The sequence below is a fragment of the Xenopus laevis genome, chromosome 9_10L, assembly GCF_017654675.1.
Source record: "Xenopus laevis strain J_2021 chromosome 9_10L, Xenopus_laevis_v10.1, whole genome shotgun sequence".
Lineage (NCBI taxonomy): Eukaryota > Metazoa > Chordata > Amphibia > Anura > Pipidae > Xenopus > Xenopus laevis.
In genome coordinates this window covers 56,056,315-56,076,940 of record NC_054387.1, presented here as the reverse complement: position 1 = coordinate 56,076,940, position 20,626 = coordinate 56,056,315, and the positions used below count along the sequence as shown (strand labels likewise).

At 43.1% G+C, this 20,626-nt stretch overlaps 2 protein-coding genes and 1 pseudogene across 3 annotated transcripts in view; 1 reads left to right on the top strand and 2 right to left on the bottom strand.

The window, feature by feature from the left end:
* Positions 1–7,805, bottom strand: part of LOC108701242 (protein mono-ADP-ribosyltransferase PARP14) — a 29,241-nt gene extending 21,436 nt beyond the window's left edge. Inside the window, exons 1-6 of the mRNA XM_018235601.2 lie at positions 7,411–7,805; positions 6,101–6,219; positions 5,056–5,089; positions 4,065–4,274; positions 3,507–3,743; positions 367–2,642 (exon numbers count right to left, since the gene is read on the bottom strand). Of these exons, the coding sequence (XP_018091090.1) occupies positions 367–2,642; positions 3,507–3,743; positions 4,065–4,274; positions 5,056–5,089; positions 6,101–6,219; positions 7,411–7,603 (3,069 nt within the window). The 5' untranslated portion in view covers positions 7,604–7,805. The remainder of the gene's footprint in view (positions 1–366; positions 2,643–3,506; positions 3,744–4,064; positions 4,275–5,055; positions 5,090–6,100; positions 6,220–7,410) is intronic.
* A 1,093-nt stretch (positions 7,806–8,898) lies between these two features.
* LOC108701241 (protein mono-ADP-ribosyltransferase PARP14) overlaps positions 8,899–20,626 on the bottom strand; it is a 28,823-nt gene continuing 17,095 nt past the window's right edge. For both annotated transcript variants that reach the window (XM_041576424.1, XM_018235600.2), the window contains 10 exons: positions 18,789–19,010; positions 18,242–18,323; positions 17,449–17,598; positions 17,191–17,253; positions 16,583–16,759; positions 16,239–16,445; positions 12,455–13,042; positions 11,895–12,031; positions 11,336–11,510; positions 8,899–11,049 (listed from right to left, as the gene is read on the bottom strand). In XM_041576424.1, the coding sequence (XP_041432358.1) occupies positions 10,760–11,049; positions 11,336–11,510; positions 11,895–12,031; positions 12,455–13,042; positions 16,239–16,445; positions 16,583–16,759; positions 17,191–17,253; positions 17,449–17,598; positions 18,242–18,323; positions 18,789–19,010 (2,091 nt within the window). In that variant the 3' untranslated portion in view covers positions 8,899–10,759. The remainder of the gene's footprint in view (positions 11,050–11,335; positions 11,511–11,894; positions 12,032–12,454; positions 13,043–16,238; positions 16,446–16,582; positions 16,760–17,190; positions 17,254–17,448; positions 17,599–18,241; positions 18,324–18,788; positions 19,011–20,626) is intronic.
* LOC121398481 lies at positions 8,920–9,021 on the top strand (annotated as a pseudogene).

Genomic DNA, 20,626 nt, shown 5'->3' with positions numbered 1-20,626 from the left:
TATTTTATTCAAAATGGCAAATAGAAGCTGTTGGGCAAGTCAGACTGCCATGCAAGCCGTGAGACCCAAATTTCCCTAAACCGGTAGGGCAGTGGTTATGGTGGGTGCCTGGACGGCAGATGAACAGGTGAAGGGGAGGAAAATAGGGGGTTCCTGAAAAATCCATGCCTGTTGTGAGTGCCTATAAGCACGCAAAGCAGATTAAACGAGAGATTACTTCTATTTAACAGGGTTAAATAAACCACTTGATCTACCTGCCACCCCTCTAAAGATCTGCCCACCTACTCGAAAACCTTTGTGGCATTCCCAATTATCCAGGCTTGTCACTTTGCCCTCAGTTTTGAGTCTCTGAAACGAGATACTTACAGTGGAGTCTTCAATCGCCTTCTGGATAATCTTAATGATAAGCCCCTCCTTGGTTGTTACAGTCTCTTGCTGAGAGTTGGTGACTCTGGCTGGTGACTTCTCACGTTTATTAACTGAGACGACACTTGTTGCTTTCGGTGCTGATCCAACATTCTGCTTTTCAGATCCAGCTCTGAGAGCATCTGTAAAGGCCTGGACTGTAGTTGAATCATGAGCAACGAGATGGATTTGTTTAATGCTGCTGTGTGCAGAGTTATCCTCCACATATTCCTTAATCGACTCGAGGATATGGGCCACACATCTTTTTAATGGAAATCCAAAAATCCCTGAGCTGAGAGCTGGGATCCCAATGGACCTGTGTCCTTTACGTGCAGCCAGATCTAAGCCACTAGTTATTGCTTTCCGGAGCTGCCGATCACATTTTCCTGGACAGTTTGAGTTCCATATAGGCCCTACAGTGTGTATAACCTGTTTGCATGGCAGATTCCCAGCATCTGTAATCACTGACTCACCAGTCGATAACCTCCCTTGTGCTTTAATAATGAGATCAGAATCAGTTTGCAGTTTGGGTCCTGCAGCTCTCAATAGGGACATTGCCAGTCCCCCAACATGCATCAGATTTTCATTGGCTGCATTAACTACAACATCTACAGAGTGACGGGTCAGGTCATCTTTATAGACTGCAACAGTCACTTCACCTGGCAGATTCACTTGATAATGTAGTACACCTTCACATGTCACATCAGAAATAAATCCATCTTCTCCATCTTCTTGTAAGTGTATCACACAGTTGTATTTATTCTTTGCGGTAGTAACATGCATCTCTTTGTTCCTCACATAGAACTTCTTGGCTCCAGGCTTCCTAATCTGCAGTACATCCCAGTGCAGAGAAGACAATACATTTTCTATAAATCCAGCTGCTTCTTGAACGTATAGTCTTGGACCCCACATGGAGATAGTCCTGTGCTTCATCTCAAGCTCAATATTCTTTTTTATTTTTTTCACATCCTGCTCCTTCTTCTCCATGAAAAACTGCATGACCGCTACCGATTTTACCTTGATTTCCTTCTGTATAGTAGTGTTTTTCTCTAGAAAGTCATGGATCTGTTGGGAAGCGATCCCTACACTGGGAGCCAGACCAGCAATAACCACCTGATTCTCTGCTGCTCTGGGAAACTCCTCAATCACAATGGTTTGTGTCTCAGCATTAAATGTTCCATGCACAAGTTCCTTTAAACTTTTCCATTCAGGTTTTTGGATAATCATCTTGTCTTCAACAGTAAGTTGCTTACAGTCTAACTCACATCTCATTTGTTCTTCTGCATCTGACAGATCTTTTATGGAGAATCCAATCAAACTGACTTTATCATCCTCAATCTTAAACATTGTTTTAATATTGTGCTGTATAAAGAGAAAACATGAGAGTTCTTCATGCCCTGCTGCGATCAGGAATTTTACCATGTGATCCTCAAGAGTAATGGGTTTGCTTTTGAAACCTTTTTCCAAGTTTAGTATTTCACATTGTGATCCAAACACTTCCTCTTTCAGCCCATAGAGCTCAATATTCTTTCTTTCTACATCATAGGAGATCTTTACCTTTGGAAATGATTTCTGTAGGCTCTTCTCAAGGCCACTTCTTTTCATGATTTCATAGAGAGCAGGAGAGAGGGGCATGGTTTTAACCAAGCTTTCATTTTGTCTATAAATCTCCTGGGTGGTATTTTCTATCAGTTCTCTAAAGGTTTCTTCTATCTTAGTAATATCCTTGGAGAGTCCTGCAAGGAAGACTTTCTGTTTGGCAAGGTCTGGTTTGACCAAAACTTCCTCATATGTTGGGCTGCTGACTTCTCCTTTGATGGCTTCCCAAACTGATGGATTAATTTTGTATTCTGCAGCTTTAAACTTGGAAATAATAAGGGAGAATTCAGTGTAAACCTGATCGTTCCATGTCCGTACAATCTTTGCCATTGTCCTGAAATGAGATGATATGGAGCTGGGAATGGAGAGTTTAATGGTGAGATTAGGGCAGTTTGGATCTGGCCATGTGATGTCACAATTCTTATCTGCCATCTTTTTGTCTATGTTGTCTTTTATCTGTAATTCTCCCAGTATGAATTCCAGTACATAAGGACTGATTGGCACCTCCAGAGGTTCGGGTAATGTTACACATGGTCCCTTCTTCCCATATAGAGTTATGCCTGGGGACTCGTAGAATGGATACACTGAAATCAGCCTCTTCCCAAACACATGCTGTTTCTCCATCACCATCTTGGCAGCTAAAAATATAAAGAAGTTCTGGTTTTCATTTTGGATAAACTGGATGTGTAGTGTTAATTGCAGTAGGATATGGAGCCAAACCCTGGAAGTGCTCCACTAAAATCCAATGCCCCTATAACTCCATATAACATTTAGTATTTGTTTCCAGGTCCATCCCTATAACTCCATACTGTACATACTCTATGGCTACTCCTGACAACATTATGAGAGCAACTCTGGCACAGTATATAAGAAGGTCAAAAAGGCAATAGCGAGGGTTGCACCTTTCTCCTTCATGAACATGCCCTCTTGTTATGTGCTGTATGGGGGGGGGAACTATTGTACTTTTATTAATATGGTCTCCCGTACTCTGATACTGCACTCCTTTTGTTCTCAGGGTGATGGTGGTAACAATGTCCAGCCCGGAGTACAAGGAGAGACATGTCCTGTACATTGTTTTAGTTCTGATTTGTTTTCATGAAATTTTGGAGGGTAGTATTATACCAAACAAGTCTTTTTTCTGACTGTTGTTTTTGTGTTTGGGGTGGTATAAAGGCCAAATGGACAAAAACAAGACTCTGCAAGTTTTGCCTTGCAAATTGTGGTGGTTTGGAGGGTTTTGGACTGTTGCCTATGGACAGAGGGATGGATTCTGCAGGCGGTGTATGGGTGAGTTTGTGGCATTTTAATTTCCTGATGTTATGTTTGATGAATAAATGTAAGTGTATTTTTATAATAAAAATCCCTATAACTCCATACAATATTATTTAGTATTTGTTTTTTGTCCCTTTGATGCACATCTTGTTTTTTTGCCCCCCTATTCCAAATGTAGTCTCCTCTGCACATCCCCAACAGTACCTTACTATTAGAGACCACTAATTTACCTCTTGTATCAGGAAATGTTATTACTGCAGCATCCTCTTCTGGAATAAGTACAACATCCTCAACTCTGCCTGCTCCATGCTGTGAACTCTCAAAGTAAATTATCAGGTGATCCTCGCATGTGTTTGGGGGCAGATTCTCTGCCCTGATAATATTAGTGTCCTCCAAAGACTTTGCTGTGAGTTTGAATTGTTTCACCCTGTGATTTCTGGAGAAGTCATCCAAAAAGCTGGGGATATCTGAGAAAACATAAGATTTCCATTGGGAGAGGAAGGACATACTTGGCAGGATATACAGAGAGGATGATGCCTGACATGTTGATGTGTGACTCAAAACAATGAATCAGAGGTTATAATGGACAAATGAGGGAAAACTGGGGGCAACTGAGTAACTGTGAGGGAAAACACAAATATAGAAGAATGTTATTGCAACCCTCCTATAGAGTTCCACAGGGTTGTACAATCTAATTCTTACTCTCTTTTCTCTGCTACCTACTTTTAATGCTGGATTCCCCAGTTACTGTCCTTATTACCCAGATGAAAAAATCGGCAGGGACTAACCAACGTTACAAGTGAAGGTGAGAGCAGCAGAGCAGATCTCAGGAATCATCTCTACGTGGAAGTCTAAATCCTCTTGTTTGCTGCTGACATTCTCCACCAGGAGGTTTAACATCTCAAGAGAAGAGGAGACCTGGACATTCCCAATCAGGATCACAGGAGGTAGGGAATCATTCGATCCTGTATTTGGTTCCTGGGGCACTTGCTCTGCAACTACAAAAGAGAAACAGAGAGCCAGTTAAAGTGAGAGTAATTCTCACTGATTTGGAATGTCTATAACCCACTAACCAGTATCAAATTCATTCAAGTATTCTGATTTCTTTATTTTAGTCCCAGATGTGTGTGTGGAGGACTGTCTTCTTTTTTCCCTTTCCTCTTTCCTTAAACATTTTATAAGCCATTTTATGTACTTCTCTACTTCTTTCTTTTATTCTCCCCTGTCTGTTTGGTCCTTCTCTCTCCCTCTCCTCCCTCTTCTCTCCCCTTCTATATTTCCTTTTCCACTTGTCAACTGTCTTCACTCCCAAACCCCCTTCCCTTCTCCTCTCTCCTGTCTCTAATCCCTTTTCCTTTCCTTCTCTATCGTCCCCTCAACTGTTTGGTTTTGCTCTCCTCTATCCTCCCTCTTCTCTCCCCTTGCATATTTTTCATCTTCTCCCAATGTGTCTCTACTTCCTAAACCTCTTACCCTTCTCCTCTCTCCTTCTGTCTCTAATCTCCTCTTCTTCCCTTTTCTATTCTACCCCAAACTGTTTGACCTTACTCCCAAGATCCCCCTCCCTTCTCTCCCATTCTGAGTAGTCTCTCGTGCATATTGGGTAAATAGGCTACACTGTGAGACTGTATGACAGAATATGAAGGACTGCTCTGGGCAAACACAGTGTTATATATAGGGTGGTGCTGGCTGGGGCAGATAAGTGCACCTTCCTCACAGAGGATATTTTAGTACTGTAGTACATTAAATTTGGGTATAACAGGGATAATGAGATCTCACCAAGGTTTTGGAGACTTTCTTGAGATTGTTGATTCTAAAAACACAAAAAGTTATTAAGAACTCAGTTTTAAAAGTGTCATATTTCAAATTTGTGAAAGTGTCATAACAACAACAAATTAAGGGCAGGTATCTGCTAATTTTATAGATTTGTCACAGTACCATTAAATGTGTCATTATTACACCTAATTAACAAAAGTGATGTGTACCAAAATATTTTCTCTTTAGTCATATGGAGTGACATTTTTTTTAATGTTAATGCGAAAGTTTGGTGATAAAAATGACCTACCAAATGTGACAATACATTTTTACAAATATCATAGCAACAGAAAAGGCCAAGACTAGGCCTGAAAAGTTGCCTGTTGGTTGCTGACCAATAAACACAAACTTTCACATTTTGCAACTAAGAGGTGTTGCAGTTTTTCTCTTTTCTGCTGTATATTTGGCCCCTGGCAAGGGTCTGTAGACTGCTCTGCACTCTGACCGAAAGGGGCTCTTGTGAGGTGGTTGGAGCACACACATCTGTATACTTAAATATCATAGCAACAACACAAAGATAACCATTCCCCTGTGCTAGAATGTTTGGCTGTGAATTTGCAATTAAAAACAATTACTGTGCGATCCGACGCATTGCGACAAATCACATGCAACGGAAATAAGGTAAGTGAATGCATTGTTGGGTGAAGTCGAAGCCTTGATCCGATGAAACAAGATTGACGGATGCAGACGCTGCACGCTGCATCTGCATCCATCAGTCGTGTCGGATCAACGCTGCGACTTCATCCGACATTTCTATCTCTTACCTTATTTCCATCGCATGCAATTTGTCGCAGCGTGTCGGATTGTGTCCAAAACGTCCGTGTAGTCCTATCCTTACACCTTCTTACATTTTTACTGCAATTTGATTTTCAGACGCTTTTGTGAATTCCCCATAAAAATCAAAAGCCATTACATCAAGTTAGCCCCTGGTCCCAACTCACTGACTCCCTGAACATTCAGTGCACCCAATTATGACTAAAGACTCCATTCTGTGCTCCCAGATACTCACATTTTCAGCCTTGTCCTGATCTGGATGAATTGCCCCAGGTTGTCTGACATTTAACTTTAGTTTCTTTCCACCAGATAATGTCAGTTTGTGATTCTCTTTCTGCAAAACCTGCTGCATAGCTGCAATGTCACACAGCAAATAATTCATGTTAGTATTTGGGTAAGCCTACTCACGCCCAGGCATATCTCTTGTGCTGTAGCCACCATACCCTCCCTCTCATGGTCATGTGTATCTGCTTGTACCCAGTTTTAGCAACCAACCTGCTCACACTCAGTTGTATTTGTATCCATTTACACATCACCCAACATACACTAACATCTCCAATAGCACCACACAGTGCATGATGAGGACCAATCCCTTCACCTCCCAATCCTAACTGTTTCTTGACCGAAGACGTATCACTGTACCCTCAATCCTACCTGTTTCTAAGCTGAAGTGAATGAGGCTGTATTCCTTTACCCCCCCTAATCCTACCTGTTTTTGGTTGAAATGGATTAGGACATAACCCTGTACCCCCCCCCCAATCCTACCTGTTTCTTGACTGAAGTGGATGAGGACATATCCCTGTACCCCACAATCCTGTTTCTTGGCTGAAGTGGATGAGGACATATCCCTGTACCCCCAATCATACCTGTTTCTTGGTTGAAATGGATGAGGACATAACCCTGTACCCCCCCAATCCTACCTGTTTCTTGACTGAAGTGGATGAGGACATATCCCTGTACCCCACAATCCTGTTTCTTGACTGAAGTGGATGAGGACATATCCCTGTACCCCTCAATCCTGTTTCTTGGCTGAAGTGGATGAGGACATATCACTGTACCCTCAATCCTACCTGTTTCTAAGCTGAAGTGAATGAGGCTGTATTCCTTTACCCCCCCTAATCCTACCTGTTTTTGGTTGAAATGGATGAGGACATAACCCTGTACCCCCCCAATCCTACCTGTTTCTTGGTTGAAATGAATGAGGACATGCCCTGTACCCCCCAATCCTACCTGTTTCTTGGCTGAAGTGGACAAGGACGTATCCCTGTACCCTCAATCATACCTGTTTCTTGGTTGAAATTGATGAGGACATATCCCTGTACCCCCCCCCCAGGGGCGATCCTGGCCCCTTTGCCGCCTGAGGCAGCAGCAGTTGCTGCTGCCCCCCCTCCCCAGAAATTCTCTCTTAAAGTACCAGGAGCAGCACTTTTGTCGCCCCTGGTGGCTCAACTCGCCTCATTGGCGAAGCACCCCTGACCCCCCCCAATCCTACCTGTTTATTGGCTGAAGTGGATGAGGACATATCCCTGTACCCCACAATCCTACCTGTTTCTTGTCTGAAGTGGATGAGGATATATCCCTGGGTGCAGTCGAGGTCCTTGATCACACATTCCCCTCCATTTGATCTGCTCTTGCTCTGGAAATACAAAAGTAGCTTGTTCTTCAGTTCCTTCAGCTTCTCAGGGCCCAGATCCCACTCCAGGGCCACTGGAAACTGGAAAGCCTCAGTGTCCCCCATGCTCGGGGCAGCGTGAGTGTGGTGTTTGCAGTTAGAATTGACAGGTTATCGTGGGTCGCCAGAGGAGATCCTTGGAAGGGGTAGTATGAAGCATTCACTGTTGTTTGGAGGGAGAGGTTTTGTTTCTGTTTCATTTCTAACAAACTGGGAGTGTCAGGCTCTGTGATCTGTTTGTCTCTGGTTTCATATTCCGTCTCTTCTGGGAAAGCCCCAAGTGGCCCAGCCTATTAATGGCAAGCAAATAAAGCTTGTCATCCCACATGCCCCTACACTTAAACTCAGCTTGTTCTTTCACCCTGCTTTGTCCCAGTTATAAAGGAGCAGTGGACAGCACCTTGTTGTAGTTCCCAGCTCCTATCAGGAGATCGCATTCTTGATCATTTACTAAATTAGTGATCATCCTCATTTTCTGAATATTTTTAAAAGAATGAATAGTACAATGAACGTGTCTGAGAAACGAGACTGGCTGCACAGAATGTATATACGTGTCTTTATTAATTACGTTAGTACAAAAGCTGGAACTGTAACAGAGAACAGATAAATCCAAACCAATGATTCCCGCACAGACACAGTCAGTAATCTGGGCCTACTACAGTCTTTTCTATCATCATAATTACCCCCTATCGCTGCTACTGACAGCATTTTCATTGGTGGAGAGCTTGTCCAGTCAGCAGATTTTCAGTAATATCCCATGTGCAAATATCCCACGGCCAGCTGCATAGCAGTTCTTCTCTTTCTGCATCATTTGAAATAGTGGCAGGGGAGGAGGGACTGAAACACTCATGATACAAATTTTAACAACTTCTTCACAGTTTACAGAGAGCATGCAGGAACTACATACGGTAGCCTCTCCTTATTGACAACATTTGTGCAGGGAATTGTGGGATATGGAGGATGCAGGCTGAGGACAGCCCACTACAGGGCCGCTTCTGCCATGAGGCAAGGTGCCTAGCCTAGCTACCAGGGATCGGCAAAAAGACGCCTTTGGTAACTCTAAGTAGGGATGCACCGAATCCACTATTTGGGATTTGGCCAAATCCCCGAATCTTTCACCAAGGATACCGAACCGAATCCTAATTTGCATATGCACGGAAAAAGTGGAAAAAAGTGGAAAAAATTCTTCTTTTGTGATGAAAAGTCACTTGATTTCCCTACACACCCCTAATTTACATATGCAAATTAGGATTCTAATTCGGTTCGGCCAGGGACAAGGATTCGGCTGAATCCGAATCCTGGCCGAATCCCGAACCGAATCCTGGATCTCTAACAGCAGAATTTCTAGTTTTTAAACTGTAAATTTGGTTCTGCTAGTGTGGTGAGCTTCTCGGCTTTTTGGCTAAGATCAAGTGTAGTATCTGTTCTTATCAGTTGGGATGTAAAAGCCTCTTCTGGTTCGACGGATAAACACTTGATCCTCTGGCCAGGGCCCTCGACACTACGAAAGCCTAAGGTATTGTGCCCCCTATGGGAGGTGCCAGACTCACAATGGGGTCACACACATTGCACAAAGCATTTTTTAAAGCTTTAAGTTTGCTTTTATTCTTTGCTCCGGCATTTTGGCTAGCAAGAAAATGTTTTAATTTGCCCGCCAGCCGAAGTCATACCACTGCACTTTGAGCACTTTTTATTGCACTTCTTTTTATTGCACTTTTTATTTATGTTTTTTATATGTGTTTCACTTTACATGGATCTTTTGGTCTCTGCCCCAGGCTTTTGGTAACCTGGAAGAAGCTTCGGTGGAAACCGGGGACAAAGGGATTCTCCCGAACCATGAGGCGTAGGAGTTGATGTGTGACGAAACCCCCATGATTTTGCAAAACTTTGCTATTCTTTCAAAGTAACCACAGAGTACTGTATGAGAATCTCTTTAATTCTACTCCTGGCAAATTGTGATTTGAAAAGGGTAGAGCTAAAAGATTCCTGACACTTTCAGCTCTTTGGCCTGGGGCTTTCGAGTATTGGAGCCCATGCTTTTGGGTATGACTCAGGGCACCCAGCACTTTGTACTTTAGCACTGTGCACTTAAGGGTGAAGAAAGCACAAACTCTGCCTTTCAATAAAGAAAAAAAAAAAAGCACTCTCTGCATTAGTGATGCAGCCCCCCTTTAACCTGCTCTGTCGCTAAAGTTTTGAGTGTGGAGTGGAATAGGGGGATGGCCTCATTGCTGCTGCTTCAGAGGGCAGCAGCCCAGAAACGATGCAGGGGGCTAAGCTTAGGTAACAAACCATATTATTACATTAAAAATCATGAACAGGCTGCAAATCTCTTAATCAATGTATATTACACAGTGGTTGAAACTATGTTTACTTTTCAAAAAGCTTAAATTGTGTTTGGACGGAGTTCCCCTGTAACTGCAGCTCTATGGGAAGCTGATGTGAAGCAGAACTACACATGGCAGCCAAAGCCCTGACATATTACATATGACACATTACACCCTACAGTCATGTGATTTGGAATGTTCTTTGTGAAGGTGAACTTCAGATTAAAATATTCCATGAAATATTGCCCCACATTGTCCCTGTCACTGTCATAAAATCAGCAGAAGGGCCCACAGTGAGAGGATAAATTAACGCTGGGGTGGAACACAGGGAAACAGTATTTACATTTTGAAATGTAGTGATTTTTCCAGTTTGCCTCTAATACATCATATGTAAAACTGGCGCCCCTGGAGTTTAAGGTTTCAATTTTTGCTCCTGCATGTCTAACCCCATAGATTACAGAAGTGACGTGAGCAAATCAGTGGGCAGAATGAGGTACTTTTTGCTCTATACAAACCATTAACACTAGTGGGAATGAGGAATTAAAGGGCAGCGATAAAAGGGTTAAAGGGCACAATAACCTACAAACAATTCAACTGCTAACCATTATTAACAACATTCAGGTTTATACATCAGAGGAGGTCATAAATATTCCCATCCATGCCTTCATAACAGTAATTCAGGACATAAAATCCTCCCCATACTGGTGGGAGCAGCCATACTCAACTATAGAGGAAGCAGACCCTGTGGCTGCAGGGGGCCCAGGAGGTAAAAGAGCCCCATGAGGATTTTAATAAACATTGGTAAAACAAGTAAACCTCTAGACATTTTTGGGGGCTGAAAAATAATTTGCTGTGGGGCCCTGTAATATCTAGTTATGCCACTGGCCATACTGCATCACATTTTAAAGGTGATGAGATATTCTGGATAGGCCTGCACATCATTGAATATGACAAACATTCTCGGCGCTGTGATGTTATCTGTTGCACTGTCGTACAGATCTGTAGGGTCTGACGTGCTCCTGGATGGGGGTGAAATCATTTGGTGGTGCCCAAGGCAGCTGAGACCTGTGAGCACTCGTGCCAAATACATATATTTCTGCCCATTTTTGTCTGGTTTGGAGTATGTATCTGCTGCAGAGTAACTGGCATCCACTGCAAAATACGTCCCATTCCCATATGAAGCAGCTGTGGAAAGGAAGAAAGATTGTCACGTGTCATGGAACAACTCAAATGTGCAAAGTGATAATGAGGGATATGGTTTTATTACCCGGGGAGAGGTTTGTGCAAATGTACCCCAATATGAGATTCTAATCATTTCTTATCATCAGGTTTCAAGTTTATATATCAATTAAATCGACATATTTTATATAGTTTATTTGTCTATTAAATTGTTATTCCTATACATAGCGGCCAGGGAACTGCTGGACACCAAAAAGGCTCATTTATATAATTAAAGGCTCCCAGGTCTCACCATTCATTCCCACATAGCTGCGGTTGAATCCGTGCTGATTGATGATCTTGATTGTCGATTCCTGAGTCCCATGGAACAGTTGCTTCTCTGTATCCAGTTTCTCATTCTTTGCGTCGATACTTTGCTTTCTGATTTGGTAATTCTGCCACAAGTGCTTGTTCTGTATGCGTGTGATCTAAATAGAGACGCATAAGTATGGTACATACATTAGCCTGTACATACAATCAATATAGAGAGGCAACCACAGGCTCAGTCTTTTGGAAACCCAGTGGACAAGTTGTGTGCAATAGAATAAAGCAATAGTGTAGAGGATCACAAGCAACTTGAACCTCATTTGTCCACACTCCCTGTATGGGAGAAATAGTAAATCTCTATGGGTGCAGGAAGCATCTATACATATTTTATAGAATATGGTCTTTTTTTCTGGTTTTAAACCTTCACCCATGGATTTGATGGAAGCAATACAGTTTGGGGGGCATTTCAGACAAAATGTACATTACAAATTGCTCCCACTGCCCTTCAATACTTTTAAAAACAGGCAGAACAATCAGTTACCTACCATCAGTATATTAATGGCACACGATCTTGAAGTCAAAGCTTTGATCCGTTTGTATTCCTTCCCAGTAGGATCCAGGGTAACCTCCTTGTACAGCACTGTCTCCATTTCATCCCAGTAATCAGGAAAAAGCAGGGCCCCTGCAGAATAAGACTGGGAGTAATGTGGGGTACAAACTGGTAGAAGGATGAGATGGGGAAGTCCTACTCAACGCAGTTTGGATTCCTAATTAAATGTTCCCTCTTACATAAACTGTAATTTAAAGTTTTACAGCAAAAGCACAGATTTATCAAGAGATAACTGTGCATCTGGCTTTCAAAGCCCCAAACATTTGCACCACTGAAATGAATTGGTTAGTGAACAAATGGGCACTGGATGCCAAATCTAAAGCCCCTACAGTAAGGATCTGAGGTTGAATAAATGGCTGCCTCAAGGCAGATGGAAAATATTAGCCATTCTGCCCAAGAGAAGCCATACTGAATGACCTGCGAGAAACAGAAGTTGCTGCCAGTAATAAAGGCCCCTATGTCTTTCAAGCTGATTAATACATTTACCAACTTTACCTTTAAGAGTTCTTTGGATGCATATTCTCTTTCTCAGATTGTTATAGACACATTTGTTTTGAAAGTCAACTTTGTATTTTTCCCCTTTAATATTTACAGTCACAGTTTGTAGCACATTGTCCTGATTCTTCTCCAGATCCATGTTAGTTATTTTGTCAAAAGCCACAAACTTCTCTCCGTTGCGGTATTTCCACTCTACGAGGTTCAAACAAAGTTGTGCTTCTTGCGTTTTGGTTTTCTTGTCCTTTTTTTTCTCTATCATGGCTTGGACCTCAAGTGATACCTTCAGAACATCCCTTGTGAGGCCAGAAATGCGTAATTTTGAAGGTTCTACCTTGATGACGACTTGATGTTTAGCCTCAAGATCATTCAGATTATTTTTATCATGGATACTGAACCCCTCAGGCCATTCCCAGCTGATAACATTCTCAGATTGCTCTTTTAATATGAGATCATTCAGCCAGTTGGAGGCCTGGGTCACATTATCTTTGCTCTTGCCACAAATCTGGAAAATGACCGGCTCTACACTCCCTGCAAAATCCACACTTTTAGGTGTTTTCTTGGCCTTCAGTGGGGATTTCATTGGAGCTGAAAAAAAATTACTTTTTAACCAATAGCTGATTAATAATATGTAGAAAAAGCACACATATGGCAGAATAGAGTCAACCTTCCCATGCCAATAGAGCAGCACCAAATTAATTATATTAATATTTCTATACCTTGTTATTTTGGCAGGGGAGGTCCTGCTATCACACAGTCAATGATTTTCCTTATCCTCACATGCAGCTGTATATGCTTAGTGCCCTATCTCCTAGTGGTTGGAGCTATACTCCAGTGCTTCTATGTGTCTCAGACTGAGGTGAGAGAAATACAGATTAATAGAGGACTGCCTGTTCTCAACACTATTAAACCCAACCCCTCCACCTCAACATAACCACACATGAAGTGCTGCCTTAGCTAAACCAACAACCCCCCAACTCACCATCAGACTTTTTTTGAATGACCAACCTCCTTGTGATGACACATCTTTATAATCTTCAAATCTTTCTATGTACAAATTATTTTTCATGCATTGTGATATACATGAAGTTGAACAATTTAGATCCAACATGCTTAATGGTACCGAGTGCTCCTCACAAAGCTAGGGCACTACAAGGTTAGCATCATAAGAGGAAAACGCTATATAGGAGGTGAGTAGAACTAGTTCATGCAGATTTCAATATTATGCTCCTTAGGCCACCCCACTTCTTGTACCCCCACCAGCCCCCAACCTGCACTTAACCCTGGCTGCTTGCACCACCATCCAACCACTGCTGCTGCCACCCACTTCCATGAAATGCTCTTCACTGGGGACTGAGGATGGGAGATTTAAATGTCTGTCAAAATCTTCCACCCAGTGCAGCTGCAGCCATCATGCTGCCTCCAGACTTCTGCAGCACTAAATTCATACCTCTTACGACACATTGGCAGCCTGGCTTTACCCATGTAGTGTTGCAATGGAATGACCTGGTCCAGGAGCTAGACAGACATACCATATGTCATTCATGTGGCATAAAGCACAAGGCAAAGTAGTTACTGAAAGGGCAGAATTAATTTACACTTCAAACTTCCATACTGAATATGGTCTACTACTCAATGTGTGTAGGGAAGGATTAAACACCCATAGTTTTTCACAGTGTCCCAAGATCAAATAGATGGATGAATGTAATAAATGTAATTAGATGACGTCTCTTTCTAAAGCCCGGGTTAGGAGGTCATTGACTACTATTCACTAATGAAAATATGAGGCCACTGGGACCAGCATTATTGGTTTATGCAAAATATCTACAAATGAAAGCTTTTTTTGGTATATTGTGCCAGATACATGGAAATTAATATACTAGATCTAGTTGCTCTCTATCAAGGCACTAGCTCGGAACAGGCTCAAATGTCGGTCTTCGACCCTTCCCATGTACACGGTGGCATCAGACCTTATTCCCAGTCCATCCTATAATCAAGGCAACTCATAACAATAAGAGGGCTATGAGAGCATAAAAAGAATGGCTCATTTGGTTACTGTGCCACCATCTTGAGGCTTTGAGCAAGTCACTTAAATTATTTTTGCTCAAGGGACCACATTTATACTGTAAACTCTAAGGACACAATAGAGTTTTAGTACTTGAATAACCTTGTGTATGGCTCCTCAGTATGTGTACTTAGTCTTACGCTATAATAATATCAGCTGTCTAATAATATTGCCAGGACCTGCCCTGCCTACAACCAGGCACTTTGGGGTACTCAGTTAGCTTAGCCTTGTTAATAACTGGATGTTTTCTTTCCTGCACCGATTTCCTATGTTTTTACGAGATTTCTTGCTTTTACACGATTTTGCAGCCACAGTAAATTATTTTAATTTGCAGGATAAATGTCCAGAGGCCAATTAAAATAAGTTAAACATGAAACAAGTTATACAGTTTTCCCATGAGCCCCTCCCCTATTGGTGCTTACAATCTAAGGGCTAGTCCACACGGGGAGATCGGCAGGCGTTTGCGGTCGCGGCGACAAAGCGCCGCGCCAGTCGCCGCGACCGGCGCAGGCGACAGTTTTGTATGGGCGCCTATGTAAAAACGCCTGTGCTAACCACACCAGGCGATGCGCTTTTCAAAAGTCGCCTGAAAAAGCCTGGCGAGGCATTTTCAGGCGACTGTTGAAAAGCGCATCGCCTCGTGTGGTTAGCACAGGCGTTTTTACATAGGCGCCCATACAAAACTGTCGCCTGCGCCGGTCGCGGCGACTGGCGCTGCGCTTTGTCGCCGCGACCGCAAACGCCTGCCGATCTCCCCGTGTGGAATAGCCCTAAGGTCACTATCATATTCCAATCAGTCCCTGCCCCAGGGGGGCTTGCAATCTGAGGTCCCTATTATATTCTCATCCGTACCTGCCCCAGTGAGCTTACAAACTAAGGGCCCTATCACATTCAGATACACCTGGGCTAATATTATCAGGAGCCAATTAACCTGTCTGTGTGTTTTTGGGATGTGGGAGAAAACCAGGGTACCTTGAGGAATCCCACCTATATACAGTGCTAATCATTTAATCTCCATGCATCTCCAAAAGGTTGAAATGTATGTGGAAAAGAGACTGACTGCGTATGAGCCACGGTGTGTCCCAAAGAGCTTTTTCATTGTCAAAAGGATTTGGCTAAGGCCTATGTATATCTCTCTCTGCCAGTGCTTTGCTGGCACTGTCCAAGTGACCAAGGATTGCATGTTCCCAGGCATAAACTGTATCACTGGCTGGTATTGTTGGAACTAGTCATTTGCAGGCTGGCCCAATACCCACGGGTCAGATGGGTTTGGGCCGAACTCGCTGCGCCGTTTGCGACTTTAGACTGCCGGCTTCCTACTTCTGGTTTTATATGCATTTGCCTTCCTTGCCCCTTTTGTGATGTCATTGGTGGGGTGGGGCAGGCGCAGGTCTATAAATGGAAGGGGGAAGCCGGGTGCGGGCGGGCACCTGTTGAGCTTTTGTTAAAATTCAAATAAGATGTTAATGGGGTAATTCATATCCCTGGCTCACAGCATGAGCACAGCTTGCTTGTTGTTATTTTTTGATGGAATAAAGCTCTTTCATAACAGCTGTCATATTTTTTCTCTACTATTTATACTCAACCTTGGTTTTAATGATAAACCGTCAGGCCATTAATGGCAGCCAGCGGCGGCCTGGATACCTGGGCCCCACTGGGACCATTGGCACTGGTAGCCTGCCATCTGACCACCCATACCTGTAATTTATTTCTACTTACAGGTTATTTGGCCCGGGAGTGATTGTGGAGCAGGTGGGTTGCTTCCCTCTTTCTGTTTCATTGTGACATAGAACTCATTTAGCATTTGTTGTTGGAAGATCATTATTTTGATCTCTTGAAGTGACAGGACTGGTCGGGATCTGACATAGTCTTCCACAGCCTCTAACATAGCATCAGCCACATCAGAAGGTGGCACTGCTCCCATACCTGGAATGGTGAAAAAGTAGAAGGTACTGATACCACAACAAACTAAACCTCTTAACAATAGGAGAGTGGAAGGATCCAGGTGTATAAAGTTTCTTTAAGCCAAACTGCACTTGGCAGAAGATATTGGTGCCACTTACCTGTGCCAATAGCTGGAAATGCAACTGATGTGGCCTTCAGCCTTGCACACTCCTGCAGAGCCTCTAAAACACAGGCCTTTATTTGCATTGGTTCAGTTGGTCCCACCACATGGAGGATCCACTTGCACTGGAGGCTTCCACCCTTTGTCACAATAAACCCTTTGTGAGGCTGGGCCCCTAAAGAAAGTCAATTAAAAGGGACAATTCAGTTTCCACAAGTTCTTCATCTTGTGAATATAATGTACCATGTTCTACAGCCCTGTATTTGATGACCCTGTTCATGTAATGCAGCAGGACTATAAGTGACATATATATTATTTGGCTAGTGTAACCTTTTTTACTGCAGCAGCTATATCTGACACTATAATAGAAGATAACAATGGGATTTTAAGTAACTGAAACTGCAGGATGAGTCAGAGATACTTTAGAAGCTCAGGGGGAAACAAGAGGGCAATTACATTTATAAACATAAGTTCTGATATTTCCATTAGAGAGAAAGGGCGAAAATGTAAAATATGGGAATTGTGTCCTTTCAAACAATTTTGTCGAACACGAAAGCTTAAAAAAGAGAATTTCCATAATATTAAATTAAAAAAAACCTTTCTTACGTAATAGTGCACATTCAATCTCAACACTTTGTCCTGCTGCTTCCAGTATAGCTCTGGAGACCCCTAAAGATAAATACATCAATACCAACATATTGTGTAGCGCAGCATGTACAAGTGACAGATACAATACATAGAGCCAAGAAAGAGAGGTGGAAATAGGGGCACACTGGACACAAGGGAGAGAGGGAGGGCAATAAGGACCTACAGGGCATTAGGGTGAACAATAGGGGCACAAACAGCACAGGGAAGAATTCTCACCTAATTTTAATGAAAAAGTTTGATCTGAAGAGTTAACAATGACATCACTGGTCTCTTTGGTTATATCCCCGGGTTTAACTTGGTACAGGACAGGTCCAATCTTCATTTCATGGACTCCAAGTGCTGAGCTTGTGACTTTCCCATAGAAACCTTCACAGCAGAGTAAAAAGTCAGAGGAAGAGAAACGGTCTTGATCCCAGACTCTCCCATTGGGCCCAGTTTAAACAGCTGAATCGCAGGGCGATATTGGGTAATCAGAGGATAGGATTACAACGAAGTAAATGAGTGCCGTCGGGACAAGGACCGCATTAACTAGCTGATACGTTCCTCGTACACCAAGAAACATCAAACTTGTCAATTCTTAGCTGCCCGGTTTTTGGCCTGATATCGATTAGGAAGGTCGTTCTGAATGCCCTATACATGGGCAGATAAGCTGCCAAATTGGTCTAAAGGACTGATTTCGGCAGCTTTAATCTGTCAGTCTATGGGCACCCTAAAGCCACAGACAGAAGTGGATTTCCCCTGAGGTCCCTGGAGGCCAGTGTCCTCTGGCACCCCCCTCCCTCCCACAGGATTGAGCGCATGCATTAATTTTCAGGTGGAAGGCAGAAATAAGCAAAGGGATAACCTCTGTAACGTGCTATATACTGGAGGCTTATTATTATTATTAATAATAAGGAATAATGAAAGGGGTACCTGTCAAAATCTGTCCTGTCATTGTCACAGACCATTCAGCTATTGCTTGCCTCTCTTACTGACATTAGCAGCAGTCACTAAGAAAGGTACAACTTACCTGGGGCAGGTGCAGGTGATGCACAGGGTTTAACAGGAGATAAACCAGGAACATTGTGTTTTGTAAATTCCCTTGTAAAAGCCTGTAAATAGAATATATATATTCACATGTAGGATAATTAGGACTATAGCTATCAAAGGGTCAAAACAGATTCCATTCTATTTTTAGCCTTTTATAAATATGACTAGACCAATCCCGGACTGGCAATCTGTGGGTTCTGGCAAATGCCAGAGGGGCTGCTGTAAGATGCCATAGACAGTCACTATTTATTGAGCTGGTGGGGGCTTTTTGGGCCTCTGTGTAGCTGAAATGCCAGGGCCTATTTTGATTCTCAGTCCAGACCTGGACCAGACAACCCTATACAAGAGAATAGAGAGCTGAGAATTTTCCCTGTGCAGAGTTCTATTCAGTAGAATACCTTCAGCGGGGATGGTCTAGCTTGTAAAAAAAAAACCCTTGAAGAGAACGGCTGGGGAGGGGGTACTTCTGCACAGCAGTTCCCCACAGATGGGTCTATAGATATGGTTATAAATCAGGTCACTATTACCTTGATAGTGTCGGTGTCACTTGGATGAAGAATGAAGGCCACTTCTTGGAGACTCTGCGGTTTGTTGTTACTGCTGAATTGGAAAACTTCACTGAACATTACAGTTGCCACCAGATCCTTAGGGAACCCCAAACTTCCTGTGCCAATGGCTGGGAATGATATTGATTTCAGCTGATGTTGTTCTAACAACTCCAGGCAGGATTTAACAATCTTCCTTAGTAACTGAGGGAACAGGAAGAACATATACAGTGAGTGAGGGAAGAATGAGTCAGTGATTGGGTCAAGAGTAGAGCAGTGAGTGAGGGAGCAGTAATTCAGAGGGTGGGTGCAGGGAGATAACTGAGATCGGAGCACACACACACATTTTCCTGCATATGTGAGATCAGTGAAGGGGCTGCGGTCTGGTGCCTAGGGCAGTACCAGACCTAAATACAGCCTTCCTGAATCTTATTCTATCTGCCCCTAAGTCTGATTGCCCTAGAGGGGCCAGCTCCGCCGTTTGGTAACCACTGGTATATGGTAAAACAGTGAGTGGTGGAGTATGTGCACACTATCCTGCATATGCGTGAATGGGGAGGGACTGAGGCCCAGAGCAGCACCAGACCTAAATACAGCTCTGCTAACTGGCAATCAAACCACATATCTAGGCTTACCATTGGAAGCAATAGCAGTGAGTGTAGGGTACAGCAGTGAGTGAGTCATCTGTAGTCCCATTTTAGTGCAGAAGAATTGGGCTGCCCCCAGTCATGTGACTTGTGCCTGCACTTTAGGAGAGGAATGCTTTCTGGCAGGCTGCTGTTTTTCCTTCTCAATGTAACTGAATGTGTCTCAGTGAGACATGGGTTTTTACTATTGAGTATTGTTCTTAGATCTACCAGGCAGCTGTTATCTTGTGTTAGGAAGCTGCTATCTGGTTACCTTCCCATTGTTCTTTTGTTTGGCTGCTGGGGGGGAAAAGGGAGGGGGGTGATATCACTCTAAAGGTGGCCATACATGGGCCGATAAAAGCTGCCGACAGACTGTGTCTGCATGTTATTGGCCCGTGTATGGGGCCCCCCGACGGGCTTCACCGATCGAGATCTGCCCGAAAGTCGGCCAGATCTCGATCGAATGGGACAAAAAATCCCGTCGGATCGCGGCCGCATCTATTCGTTGATGTGGTCCCGTGATCTGACCGCCCGTTAGGCATCGTTAGGATCCGATCGTTGGGCCCTAGGGCCCACGATCAGATCAGCCCGATATTGCCCACCTCAAGGTGGGCATATCGGAGGGAGATCCGCTCATTTGGCGACATCGCCAAACGAGCGGATCTCTCCATGTATGGCCACCTTAACTTGCAGTACAGCAGCAAAGAGTGATTGAAGTTTATCAGAGCACAAGTCACATGACTTGGGGCAGCTGGAAAATTGACAAAATGTCTAGCCCCATGTCAGATTTCAAAACTGAATATAAAAAAATCTGTTTGCTCTTTTGAGAAATGGATTTCAGTGCAGAATTCTGCTGGAGCAGCACTATTAACTGATTCATTTTGAAAACAGATTTTTTTTCCCATGACAGTATCCCTATAATAACAGTGTCCACAAAATTGAATCTTCTTAATCTAAAGATTTATAGCACTTGAGCACCTCAATCTTTTAAATTATTGATATATGACACAATCGATTGAAATACCATTAATTGTATGTTGGTGCTAAATTGATTGAGAACTAAGCATATGTTTATAATCGCACTAAGCACTTATATAATTAGATCTCAATTAATTTTAGTAAGGTAGTGTGGGGTTTTACTGCTTTTTCTTGTTTTTAGTCACAAAATGGAACCTGCCTGCTTGATGTGAT